General features: G+C 44.8%; 2 protein-coding genes across 2 annotated transcripts in view; both read right to left on the bottom strand.

Moving 5' to 3' along the window:
• LOC141344552 (uncharacterized) overlaps positions 1-4,150 on the bottom strand; it is a 31,541-nt gene extending 27,391 nt beyond the window's left edge. Inside the window, exons 1-2 of the mRNA XM_073849432.1 lie at positions 3,496-4,150; positions 694-1,272 (exon numbers count right to left, since the gene is read on the bottom strand). Of these exons, the coding sequence (XP_073705533.1) occupies positions 694-1,272; positions 3,496-4,150 (1,234 nt within the window). The remainder of the gene's footprint in view (positions 1-693; positions 1,273-3,495) is intronic.
• A 3,240-nt stretch (positions 4,151-7,390) lies between these two features.
• LOC141344551 (uncharacterized) lies at positions 7,391-11,029 on the bottom strand. The gene is made up of 6 exons (XM_073849431.1): positions 10,969-11,029; positions 9,773-10,087; positions 9,356-9,658; positions 7,759-7,818; positions 7,558-7,638; positions 7,391-7,473 (listed from the first exon to the last, which is right to left on the bottom strand). The coding sequence occupies exons 1-6, from the start codon at positions 11,027-11,029 to the stop codon at positions 7,391-7,393; spliced, it is 903 nt and encodes a 300-aa protein (XP_073705532.1).
• Between the last annotated feature and the right edge of the window lie 2,272 nt (positions 11,030-13,301).

Genomic DNA, 13,301 nt, shown 5'->3' with positions numbered 1-13,301 from the left:
AACACAAAAACATTTAGTGAGCTCTCATGATGGCAGATTGTTCCAGATCAATGTGAATCATTAGATTGTCAAGTCAACTTTATTTCTATTGCACTTTATAAAATTCAGATTCATTGTGTCAAGAAAGATTTACAATGTTACACAGGAAAAACATGTGCTGATAATGCAAGAGGACAATAGAGAACAGACAGTTTTCCAGTTAAAATCAGTTTATCATTGATTCAGTCTTACATCGTCCAGCTCAGTTCAGTTCAAACAGTGTCTGTGCAACACAACTATTGTGACAGAAATTAGGTGTCACCAAATAAGCAAGACAAAGATGGCAGTGGTAAGGAACCAAAAGTCCATTGGGGACAAAAATGGAGAAATGAGAAAAAAAAAATATATATATATATGAAACTCACAAGAAAACACAACAATATCATCTCTAAGTTGATCTGAATCTCACAGTTGAATCTGCTGGTTTTGAAGATGAGCTTCTTACTGTGAAAACTTAACAATACTTCTTTGTCTTGTTATTTGTAATGACCAGTTAGAACAGACTTATCCAGATTATATTTTATTGCTTGATGCATTATTGAGTCACATTTGGTGATGATCCATCATCAGACCTGAAAGTACTGGATCTGAAGATGATCTACTTGCTGTGTTTGTATTTTGTATGACTGTTTAGAGCAGATAGTTGAATGAAACTCTTCCCACATTCAGTGCAGTGATACGGTTTCTCTCCAGTGTGGATCCTCTCATGTGCTTTCAGGGCTCCTGACCAATTGAATCTCTTGTCGCAGTGTAAACACTTACAAGGTTTTTCTCCAGTGTGGATCATCTGGTGCTGTTTTAAACGGTATGATGTAGTAAAAGTCTTTTCACACTCAAAGCACATGTAGTCTCTCACAGCAGTGTGTGTTTTCTGATGTTCTTTCAAAATTGATAGATGTGAAAAACTCTTTCCACACAAATCACATGAATGTGGCTTCTCTTTTGTATGAACTCTCAGGTGTATCTTCAGGTCTGAAGCTCTCAGAAACGTTTTGCTGCATTGATCACATGAGAACAGCTTCTCTCCAGTGTGAACTCTCATGTGACGCTCAAGGTTATGTTTGTTTGAGAAACCCTTTCCACACTGAGTGCAGGTGAAAGATTTCTTGGCTCCTATTGTCTTTAAATCTTTCTGTCTTTGAGAGCAACTCAATGTTTTTTCTTCAGTTTTGACATGATTTTTCTCCTCAACTTCGCTCAGTTCTTCATTCTCCTTGTTTTCTTCAAACAGCTCTGAAATAAAAGTAGAAATGATTGATTTTCAGTAACTTGTGGAAAGCAGACATTTGCTATACCACATTTTTTGGGAAATTTTGATGTATTTTTGTACATTATATGTCCTTGAGAATTTCTATGAATGATGTACATTGATCTTCCAATTATTAATATTTTTAAAACATTATAGGCACAACTCCAATGTTTCTATTGGGAGAACTATTGAGTATGTTTTCTCATCTACTAATGTTAGGTTATTGGAAAAAGTACCCTATTATTACAAATTTAAATCTACTTTATAACCGTCAGCCTCATTAATGAAGAATAAAGAATAAACACCAAGGAGCTTCACTGAACATGAATTTCTGTGTGGAAAAAGCAGATTTGCCAAAAATTATCAATAAATCAGTTACTGTCATAGACTGGTGCTGGTTCAACGAGACGGAAGTCAGAACTTGAATAACACACACTTTTAATCTTGCTCTTCAAATGAAAGACAGGAGATTACCATACACGTACTACAGTTGATGACCGACAAAGACAGAACTCAAAGACAGACTTATAAAGGCAAACTAATCAAGAGAACACAGGTGATACAGATAATGAGCAAACGAGGACTAATCACAGGACTAAACCAAAAAATCACAAACAGACAGGGGAAGACAGCGGGAGAAACCAAATGACAAGCAGTGCAAAAACAAGGCAAAAGACACAAAACATAGGGCTACATATAACACTACCTCCCCCTCCCGGTAAGCGCGTCCCGCGCCGTGACGGAAACACCAGGGAGGGAGGGCGGGCGCCCTGGAGGCCGCTACGGGGCAGGACCTTCCTGGGTTGGGGAGGCCTCCAGGGCGGAACAGGAAGCCATGGCGGATCAGGCGGCCACGGCCGGACAGTCAGTTCCTTTGGCCATGGCGGTTCAGGTGGCCACGGCCGGACAGGCAGTTCAAGTGGCCATGGCGGATCAGGCGGCCACGGCCAGACAGGCAGTTCAGGTGGCCATGGCGGATCAGGAGGCCACGGCCAGACAGGCAGTTCAGGTGGCCATGGCGGATCAGGCGGCCACGGCCAGACAGGTAGTTCATACTGCCATGGCGGGTCAGGCGGCCACGGCCGGACAGTCAGTTCAGGTGGCCACGGCTGGGCAGTCCCCGTGGCCCTGGCCTCAGTCCTCGGCCAGACCACGTGGACTCGGGGTATGTAGCCCCCCCCCCAAAATTTTCTTGGGGAGATTCAGCAGTTCATAGGGGGGATACTCTGGACGGCTGGACGGAACCAGCTGAGACTCTGGACGGCAGGACGAGACCAGTGTAGGCTCTGGACGGCTGGACGGGACCAGCGAGGGCTCTGGACGGCTGGACGGGACCAGCGAGGGCTCTGGACGGCTGGACGGGACCAGCGAGGGCTCTGGACGGCTGGACGGGACCAGCGAGGGCTCTGGACGGCTGGACGGGACCAGCGAGGGCTCTGGACGGCTGGACGGGACCAGCGAGGGCTCTGGACGGCTGGACGGGACCAGCGAGGGCTCTGGACGGCTGGACGGGACCAGCGAAGGATCTGGACGGCGCTCTGGAGGAGCGGGCTCTGGACGGCGCTCTTGAGGAGCGGGCTCTGGACGGCGCTCTTGAGGAGCGGGCTCTGGACGGCGCTCTTGAGGAGCGGGCTCTGGACGGCGCTCTTGAGGAGCGGGCTCTGGACGGCGCTCTTGAGGAGCGGGCTCTGGACGGCGCTCTTGAGGAGCGGGCTCTGGACGGCGCTCTTGAGGCGCGGGCTCTGGACGGCGCTCTTGAGGAGCGGGCTCTGGACGGCGCTCTTGAGGAGCGGGCTCTGGACGGCGCTCTTGAGGAGCGGGCTCTGGACGGCGCTCTTGAGGAGCGGGCTCTGGACGGCGCTCTTGAGGAGCGGGCTCTGGACGGCGCTCTTGAGGCGCGGGCTCTGGACGGCGCTCTTGAGGAGCGGGTTCTGGACGGCTGGACGACCCCAGCGGAGATTCAAGAAGGCTGGGCGTCTCCAGCGGAGACACAGAATGAGTATGCTCTGAGCGAGCGGTCACTGGCGGGCGCTCTGGCGGCGCGGTCACTGGGGGGCGCTCGGGGGGCGCGGTCACTCGAGGGCGCTCAGGAGGCGCGGACACTGGAGGGTCAGGAAGGCTGGGCGGAGCCAGCGGGGATTCTGGACGACTGGATGAGACTGGCGGAGATTCAGGACGGCTGGGCGGAACCAGCGGGAACTCAGGACGGCTGGGCAGAACGATCTCTCCAAACCAGTCAATCAAATCCTCGTCAACATTGTCCATAATGTCGATTTCACCCCTCTTGGCCGGAGACTCGGGAACATCGGCCATCTTGGCCGGGAACACAGGAACAAAGGCCATTTCGGCCACTTTGTATGCAGACTCGGGCGTTGCAGCCTTCTTGCATGCAGACTCAGGTGTTGGCGCCCTCTTGCGTGCGGACTTAAGCATTGTAGCTGCCGGTGGTACTGAACTGAGGGCGACTATGGAGCTTAAGAGGACTTCGGGGTGTTCGGGGCGTGGTAGGCGGTCTGAGACGTTGGATCGGCATGTGGCAGTTCTTGGCTTCGGGTGAGCTGGTGCGATGTGGCATGTTTCTGAGGGGGCTGGGCGATGCGTCTGAATCTCTCCCTTTATTTGTTCTACCTCGAAATTAGAGCAGTTTAAATAAAGAATGAAATTGACCAATTCGACAAACGGAAAATCGTGATCAGGAATATCGCACTGGATTATATCCTCGTCCAGCCCCGACAGAAACACAATGCCGAGAGTGGTATCGGGCCAGCTCACCAGATGGTACAGCTCAATGAATTCTGTCACATACCGCTCCAACTCTCGTCCGCCTTGCCGCAAGCTCCAAAGCCGCCCTCCAGCCGTCATGTTTAGGTCGGTCATTCTGTCATAGACTGGTGCTGGTTCAACGAGACGGAAGTCAGAACTTGAATAACACACACTTTTAATCTTGCTCTTCAAATGAAAGACAGGAGATTACCATACACGTACTACAGTTGATGACCGACAAAGACAGAACTCAAAGACAGACTTATAAAGGCAAACTAATCAAGAGAACACAGGTGATACAGATAATGAGCAAACGAGGACTAATCACAGGACTAAACCAAATAATCACAAACAGACAGGGGAAGACAGCGGGAGAAACCAAATGACAAGCAGTGCAAAAACAAGGCAAAAGACACAAAACATAGGGCTACATATAACAGTTACTTTTTGTAACAAATTTTGTTAACATTTCTATCTATATTTTCTCATTCTTCCCCTCAGTATTAACACATTCAAATACATGTTTAAAAATACAGAAACAAAATAATATAAATTCGTCCAAATAATAATAACAGTAAAAATGAAAAACAAAAGCATAAAAACAGAAATGTGATGACACCCATCTTCATTTGATAAGTAACTACACACTAGAGCACATCATATAGAAATAAGGTTTCATTTCCTAATTATCTAGAGCAATAAAATAAATAAATTATATTATAGTTTTATATACCACAAAGCAACATTTTTTTATATTTCGATTCTACTTTATAAATATTTACAAATTCATGTATAGATTTGAAATGTCCCACGTGTCACAAATTAAAGTATAGCAGTACCTGTTTTTAATTTCAAACATTTAAATAGCCGAAATTAAATTTAGTTTAGGGTTGGTATTAATCGGATGTTATTTTCTTTGGCCTTTGTTACATAGAGTCAACAGTCTAACAAAGATATCATTATCACAGTTAGTTTTGACAACTGTTTTTTTTTTTTTCCCCTTGGCGTCGTGCATTTAAATTTTTTTAAGACACAGACATTATCACTTGATTATCTCTAACAAATGTTGTAGTTTACATTCTGTAAGTCAGTCTGGCCATTAGCATTCATTTCCCACTAAACTCCAAATAACAAAACTGTTATTTACACGAACACACAAAAACACATCATGACTCAGAACTGAATGAACTTGGCATGTTGTCTTCACATGCTTTTGTGTGTTGTTCTTAGTGTTTATTTAACTCAGCAAACACACAAACTCTATGAAAACAAAATAAATGAGCTTGTGGAAAAAGTGTTCCATGTTTATGTTTATATGTGAAATATCATGAATAGCTCACCTTTCCTCAGAAAACTCGACGAATGTGTCCGAAAGCTTTAATAAGTCTCTTGATCCCTCATCAGACAAAGACTTTACAGACAGGCTCTGTTCACGCTTCCTCCCCAAAGTGATTTCAGACAGACCTCTGAGTTTAATAATCCACAACAAGAGAGCTTTGCGAATACTTGAATGTTTGAGGACTGCAGCCGCTGAGCTCAAGTAAGGTCCTTACGGAACATGAAGGGGGCGTTTCCCAATTGCTGGGCTGGATAGGCGTCTCCAACCATCCAATCAGAAAAGCCCTAAGAAGAGGCCGTGTTATTACTTTCTGGATTTCTGGATTTCCCAGCTGGATTTCCCAGCTATTTTGTTATGTCTAGATCACGAGAAAACTATTAATGTTGAGATCACCAGAAATCAGGAGGGAGGGGAACAATGCTGCATGCTTTTAGATCTTTAGCAAAACAGAGAACCCATGCATTTTTAAGTGCACAGACTTACACATCGAAAGTAGCCTTGAAGTCATGCATCTTTGGAAGTGGAGCCAATTAAAATTAAATTACATTAGAGTTCGTTTAGATATGATTTAACACTATCTGCTTAAAGTTGTTTTCTGTGGTGTGCCTTCCATCAGTGTCTTTTCAAATCTACATGATCACTATAAACTGATAGACAGGGATTAACCTCTTTACATAAAGAGACATTAGTGTAGATGGGCAAAGATAATCACTTGATTTTGTAAATGTGGCCAATTACATTTGCATTAAGCATCCAGTTTGCACTTGTCTATCGTTCAAATGAATTGCTTGCATTTACAAAATGAGCCCACAATAGCAGAAATAAGCCTTTTTAATAAAAAAGTAAAGGTCCATGTTTAATTAATTTGTCAATGAAATGAAAATGTGAAAAAAAAAAGTTATGAGACTGTTGTAAAATTTAAATTTGTTTATACACTATTATACCCATATATTTTATTCTAATGTCACAGATAATAATCTTAAGGTTTACTGGATTTTACATTCATTCATTTTTTTTTGTTTTGTGTGTTTTGGTTTGAAAACTAACTTTTTTACGTGATTAATTACATAATTATGTGATTATGTCATTGATAACTTAACTGGATGATGACATCAATGAATAAATGATGATCTGACATAACTATTGCCCTTTTGCATTATCAACACACCATTTTCCAGTTTAATACTATAAAGCTGCTTTGATACAATCTGTATTGCAAAAAGCACTATATAATTACGGGGACTTAGACTTAGACTTGGCTTAGCTCAGATTCCGGAGCAGGATCAGAAATGAACTTGGGGCAGCATCAGGCTTTTGACTGGATCAGGCTTTTGACTGAGGTGAAGGGAATAAGTAGATTCATGGACTGGACTGATATTTTGGAGTAAACTTGGAAAGGAGTGGGCTTCTGAGCTTACTCAGGGACTGAAGTAAGTTCTGGAATGGATTTTGAATTGGCTTGGACAGGAGCAGACTCTGTACTGGGCTGAAATTCTGGAACGGACTATGGAACATGCTTGGGCTCCTTTTCCACAATGGGCGGCAGATGCTCCTTGTTTGAAAAATAAATGATTTTCCATTCTGAAAAATAAATTCTGTAGACCTTGAACCCTGTGAGAATTCGCCATTGGAGCTACATTTCTCCATTTCTCTTCTGTTGAGGTCTGGTCTTCTGTCACAGTAACAAAAGTGGAAGACAATGGAAATGCAAATGAAGCAGTCTTTATTTCTTCTAAGCAGTTCAAGACCACTGAAACAAGCAGGTGACTAGGTAATTCATTAACTTAAGGATGGGAAATGTAGTGCTTAACTATGACTGAGCTGTGACAGAATCAAGGTTAGAAAATTAAATTACCATGTATTTCTATTATGATTTCTATGATAATCATTCATGGTCATTGAAGGTATCTGTCTTGATGACAGTATTCGTATATTATATTTAAAGTATTCAGTTAAATATGGAAAATATCAGTGAAAGTTGTATGCATATATCCAAAATATCATTGAGATGAAGATAAATCTTGCTGATATTCTAATATCGTATTCATCACTATTTCTTCTCTGTGCTGCGAGTCCTTCCTCCCTGCAAAATAATTAAACACAAAAGTATTTACTGAACGCGAATGATTGTAGTTTCAGATCAGCTTGAATCGTCTCAAAAACTCACCAGCTCTTCTTGCACAGATGATCTGAAGAAGAATCACAGTAGGAGCAGCAAACACTGCAAACTCAACAATAATCACAATCACTGCAGGAAAGATGTGTGGACAGATAAGAGAGAGAGGATTATGAGAAAAATTAGTCAATCTGTGAACTTTAAATGAAATCAAAGGTATAAAACAATGAATAATGCAAAGACATGTTGTACCTCTGTATAATGATCCAGTAGTCTTACTGACTTTAGTATCTCCTGGACCTGTGATATTGCCTGTTAGTTAAGTTCAAACATAATGAACATATTAACCAAACCTTATCATCCTCACATCATACTTGAGCCTTACATCTCACAAATGATAAGTATGTACTGGAGCCTGTGTGAATTTCCACTGCTTCATGAGTCTGTAATCTATCATTTAAAAGGGTCATATGATGTTGCTAAAAAGAGCATTATTTTGTTGTAATGAAATGTGTTTATGCAGTTTGAGGTTATTGTTGCTCTTCTCTGCCTCGCCTTTTTGAAATACTTCGATTTTTACAAAACTCATCGTTGATGGAAACCGAGGTGTTCTCTAATTGGCCAGCTTTCTGGTGCATTGTGATTGGCCGAATACCTCAAGCGTGTGACGGAAATATTATGCCCCTTACCATGCCATTTCTCGATGCAATGAGACAGAAACAATAAAACCCATTATAAACAAGGCATTTGTTGCATCCAGTGGAGACATAACTACTGATTATAATGACTCATAACCACATAAACATAACACCATGTCTGCATTTGCAATCGTAGAATGAGAAACAACAAGAACTACTCTACACTGCTCAAAACTTGTGTTTGAATAGTCAGTACTGAATTCTTTAAATATGAAAACGTACTTACAGGCTGTGAGTCAGAAGCGCAGACTGTCCTTGCAACACGGGTATTGCCCTGGTTTGCCCTAACCCTTTGTGTACAGCTGGCATTGTAAGCTACTCTCCGAGGTTCAGGAAACAGTCCTCCATAAAATGCGCATCACCTGCTTGAATATTTGCATTGTACTGTTCCAGCACAGTGTTGTAAATATAACTTAACCACTGATTTCTAGAGTGTCCTCATTTGGAAGGCCAAACAATGTACTTTCGCTTTCACAATAAAACACTGCATCTCCACAACATGAAGTCTGCGTCGTAGAGAGCATCTTAACCTACTGCATTGGCATATGGTTCACTAGCTGCACAGTGGCACAGAGGAAAGTGCTCCAGAGGGTCATAAATACAGTCCAGAAGATCGTGGGTTGCCCTCTCTCAACATTGGATGATCTACACAGTTTACACTGCATTAAGAAAGCCCAAAGTATCCTCAAAGACACATCACACCCTGGACATGATCTGTTTGAACTGTTATGATCAGGGAGGCGATACATGACAATTAGAGCCAGGACAAACAGACTTCTTTCCATATACATATGGCCGGTGTTATGCTAATCTACTCACCCCGTGACGTGGACCAGCGGGGCGTTTGAACGAGCTGTTCTAGGGAGGCGTGGCTGAGTCTTAAGTTTTATAATAAATATCTCTTTGGTTTTGAAACTTTAAGCTTTGCCACTTTACAGATCTAATCTATGCACAAACAGCTTGTAACACTCCAAAGACAAAGGAAAACAAGAAACCACATCATACGATCCCTTTAAGATATAGCTTAGGACCCTTTTGTGCTCAGAAATTGCTCTGATTACCATATGACCTCATGAAGCATTTTTTCCTGAATGAATGATATTATTAATCCAGAGTCTTAAGAAAGTGAGTAAGGAAAGTTAGTTTCTCACCTGGATTCCTGACAGTGGCTTTGAGTTGATTTCTGTGCGTAACTTCACATCTCCACTCTCTGTTGTCATCTTCATTCAGGAGTGTTGTAGTCAGAGTGATGATACAGTGTCCTGGAGCTGATATCTGATATCTGGAGTCTGATATCATCAGTTTAACACCAGCCTGATTCACCCAGAACAGCTCAATTCTCTCAGAACGAATCCAATCATCACAAGAGACTCCAGTATATGAAAACAACTGACAGGAGAGAGACACAGAGCTGCCTGGACTGATCTCAGTCTGTGAGGATGATGATGATGGTGCTGATGATGATGGAGAGACTGAAACAGAAAATAAGACACAAATCATAGACTCTTCAATCATCATGTGAAATTAAATTTTAAGTTTTATAATTGACCACAAAATTGTACAATTACCATGAAGAACATGCAGAAAAATATGTGCATCAGGTCCTTGTTGTTGTCTATTCACATATTGTCGGCAGCTGTAAAATCCATAATCTTCTTTTGTGATGTTCTTGATGTTCAGAGAGCAGTCAGACCCCAGACTCAGTCTCTCATGTTTCTCAATGTCTTTCTTCTTTATCCCTAAACCAATCAGTTCAACTGCTGCTGAACGTCTGTTATAGATCCACGTAGTTGATTTGCAGTCAGGAAGAGCATTATTACATTGCAGATGGACATTTTCACCAGAACTGATGAACACATGAGTATCATCCTCTTCAGTGGTACCTGAAGCACAAGAACATTTGCGTGATATATTAATAAATGAAGCTTCTTAATCAAACCCATGTGACAGCAGGTCATTCTCAGTGTCAGATCTCAGTGCATTCAGGAATAAAACAGTATTTGCAAATCTATTTAGAAGTTTTGCTGAATCATGCACAGGAACAACCAACCCGATCTCATGGCAATTCGGACATATTTCATGAGGTGGCTAAAATGTACAAATTAGTATGACCTTACTAATAAAACTATTGCAAATAGTATGTACTTTACAAGTTCCCCAATTTGAATGCATTAGTAAAAATGACCTACCCCTAACCCCACTCCTGAATCTACCCATCTCTGTGGTCTAGACAAATCAGAGTGAGGTTGTACAAATTAACCACATCATAAAATATGCACAAATTGGTTTTGAAATAGTGTTGGAACTACTAGAGCAAGAGTAAAAAGGTTTATTTCAGAACTATAACCTGCAGTACCCCCTGTACATTCAACAAGCAGCCACACCTCATTTTGCAGCTAATCACAGGCTGTTAACATTAAACAATTACACTTTACTATCAGCTGAACTTGGAAATCTCCTAAACTTACAGAATTCTTGTAATCTGAACAGCAAAACACTCACTTTTGCTGAACACCACAGCAAAAAGTCAGACTCTGATTTCATGAAATAAATGTCAGGAAGAATAAAACGTGTTCAAGCTAACTCATTCCCAGACTGCATACCAGAGCAGGGGTGCATTTTCCAAAAGCATCATTAGCTATATGGTCATTAGTTCCAATGAACTCCATTGGTAATGATGGAACTTGCGCCATTCGTCACTTTAGTAAAACATTTATATTTTTGTTTACACTTAACTTTAAAGAACATGTAGAAATGTGTTTACCTGTGAGAAGTGAAGAGAGAATGATCAGTCCCAGCAGATACAAATGACACTTATCAGCCATTTTCTCTTTCTGTCAGTCTTTCATTCCTGTGTTCAGACAGACAGTCTCAAAAAAGACCAGCATGAGTATCCAGATTCACACCCATCAGTCTAATCTGGGTTCAGAGATGATCACTGCTCTATTGTGGTCAAACTAAGTAAGTTCCGAGTAACATATTTCTAGTGAGATCACAGCTCTGGAAATACCACAGGAAGCATGTAATTCCACATGAAGTGTTTGGCCCACAGCCAAGGACAAGTCAAGTCAAGTCACACTTGATTTATATAGCTCTTTACACAATACAGATTGTTTCAAAGCTTTACAAATATTAACAGAACATTAGGATTCAGTGATTGTCACAGAGAGTCAGACTGAGACGTGCGGATCCATTTGCAGCATTTATTGAGAATCGCAACATGCAGGAATAATCACCAGAAAACAGGAACAACGTAGGTAATCCGGGAAACAGTTCAATAGACAGGCAATGGTCGCAATGGCAGGTAGCAGGAATCGTCAACGGGGTACACAGTCCAGAGTCATACACAGAGAATCCAACACAGAGATAAATGCTTAGAATTACGACCATAGGAACAATAAGACTTTGCAAGGTGGCTGTGTGTGTGAGTGGCTTAAATGCAGACAGTGTGATGGTGCAGCTGTGAGCAGTAATCAGTAAAGTGAGAGCAGGTGAATGCAGTGATTAGAGCAGTGGCTTGTGGGGAATGAAGTCCATGAAGTGTGGTGCAAGAGTTCATGATGACAGGATAGACCAGATACGTGACAGAGCCCCTCCCCAAGGAGCGGCTTCCAGACGCTCTAACCACCTAATACAACCTGGAGGGTGGTGGAGCGGAGGCGGAACAGGGGGAGGGATGGAGGGCCAGGTCCATGTAGGGGTACTGGAACCACGAACTGAGGCGGAGCCGACGGAGGGAGAAGCCATGGCGGAGGAAGGGTTGGCTCCTGCATGGGGCCGACCGACGGAGGTGGAGCCGGTGGAGCCCGAGGCGGAACCGGAGAGTCGATGGTCCTGGGCGACACACAGGATCCGGAGGGCCAAGGCGGAACCCAAGGCTCTGGCGACCCCGGCGGAGATGGAGGTCCGGAGGTACGCAGCGGAGCCGGAGTGACAGAGGATCGAGGCTGTGCCCACGGGAGGGAGGAGGTCCACAGAGCCGGCAGGACGGAGTGACGAGGCGCAGCCGGAGGAGTAGAGTCCAGAGGCGAAGGTGGGGCGACGACTGACCGGGGCGGAGCCGGAGAGACGATGGAGCCCGGAGGAGCTGGTGGGCCGACGGCCGACAACGGAGACGAGGGAGCACAGAGCCGGGGTGGAGCCGCAGGGTCGGAGGGCCGAGGTGGAGTCCAGGACTCTGAGACTGGAGGTGATGGTGAGGGGTCCTTCAGTCTGGACACCGATGGAGACTGGCAGTCCCACGGCAAGTCCTCTGCACCGAAGGTGGGATGTGGGTGAGCAGAGGGACTGTCAGGAGACAGAGGTGGCGGAACTGGAGCAGCAGGGAGGGTGGGTGGGAACAGTCCATGCATGAGCTCCGTGACCAGAACCGGGCAGACAGGAATCTCAGGACGACTGGACGGAACCAGCGGAGGCTCTGGAAGGCTGGGCGGAACCAGCGGAGTCTCTGGAAGGCTGGGCGGAACCAGCAGAGGCTCTGGAAGGCCGGGCGGAACCAGCGGAGGCTCTGGAAGGCCGGGCGGAACCAGCGGAGTCTCTGGAAGGCCGGGCGGGACCAGCGGAGGCTCTGGAAGGCCGGGCGGGATCAGCGGAGGCTCTGGAAGGCCGGGCGGGACCAGCGGAGGCTCTGGAAGGCCGGGCGGAACCAGCGGAGGCTCTGGAAGGCTGGGCGGAACCAGCGGAGGATCAGGAAGGCTGGGCGGAACCAGCGGAGTCTCTGGAAGGCTGGGCTGAACCAGCGGAGTCTCTAGAAGGCTGTCTTGAGGAGCGGGCTCTGGACAACGCTCTTGTGAAGCGGGCTCTGGACGACGCTCTTGTGAAGCGGGCTCTGGACAACGCTCTTGAGGAGCGGGCTCTGGAGAACTGGACGACCCCAGCGGAGATTCAGGAGGGCTGGGCGTCTCCAGCGGAGACTCTGGAAGAGCAGGCTCTGAGCGAGCGGTCACTGGAGGGCGCTCTGGCGGCGCAGTCACTGGAGGGCGCTTTGGCGGCGCAGTCACTGGAGGGCGCTCTGGCGGCGCAGTCTCTGATTTGATGGTAGCCATCTTGTGCCATGGCTGTGGAAGGGGGCCCATCTTGAGAGCAGACTCTGGAAGG

Source organism: Garra rufa, chromosome 10 (assembly GCF_049309525.1).
Source record: "Garra rufa chromosome 10, GarRuf1.0, whole genome shotgun sequence".
NCBI lineage: Eukaryota > Metazoa > Chordata > Actinopteri > Cypriniformes > Cyprinidae > Garra > Garra rufa.
This window is presented reverse-complemented; position numbering and strand designations above follow the sequence as displayed.

What these genes read in the sequence shown, in the direction of transcription:
- LOC141344551 (XM_073849431.1), bottom strand. Translation starts at nt 11,029, where the DNA reads ATGGCTGATAAGTGTCATTTGTATCTGCTGGGACTGATCATTCTCTCT. An exon ending in AGCCACTGTCAGGAATCCAG is followed by an intron (nt 7,819 to 9,355) that starts GTGAGAAACTAA and finishes CTTAACTAACAG; the next exon opens with GCAATATCACAGGTCCAGGA. An exon ending in CATCTGTGCAAGAAGAGCTG is followed by an intron (nt 7,474 to 7,557) that starts GTGAGTTTTTGA and finishes ATTATTTTGCAG; the next exon opens with GGAGGAAGGACTCGCAGCAC.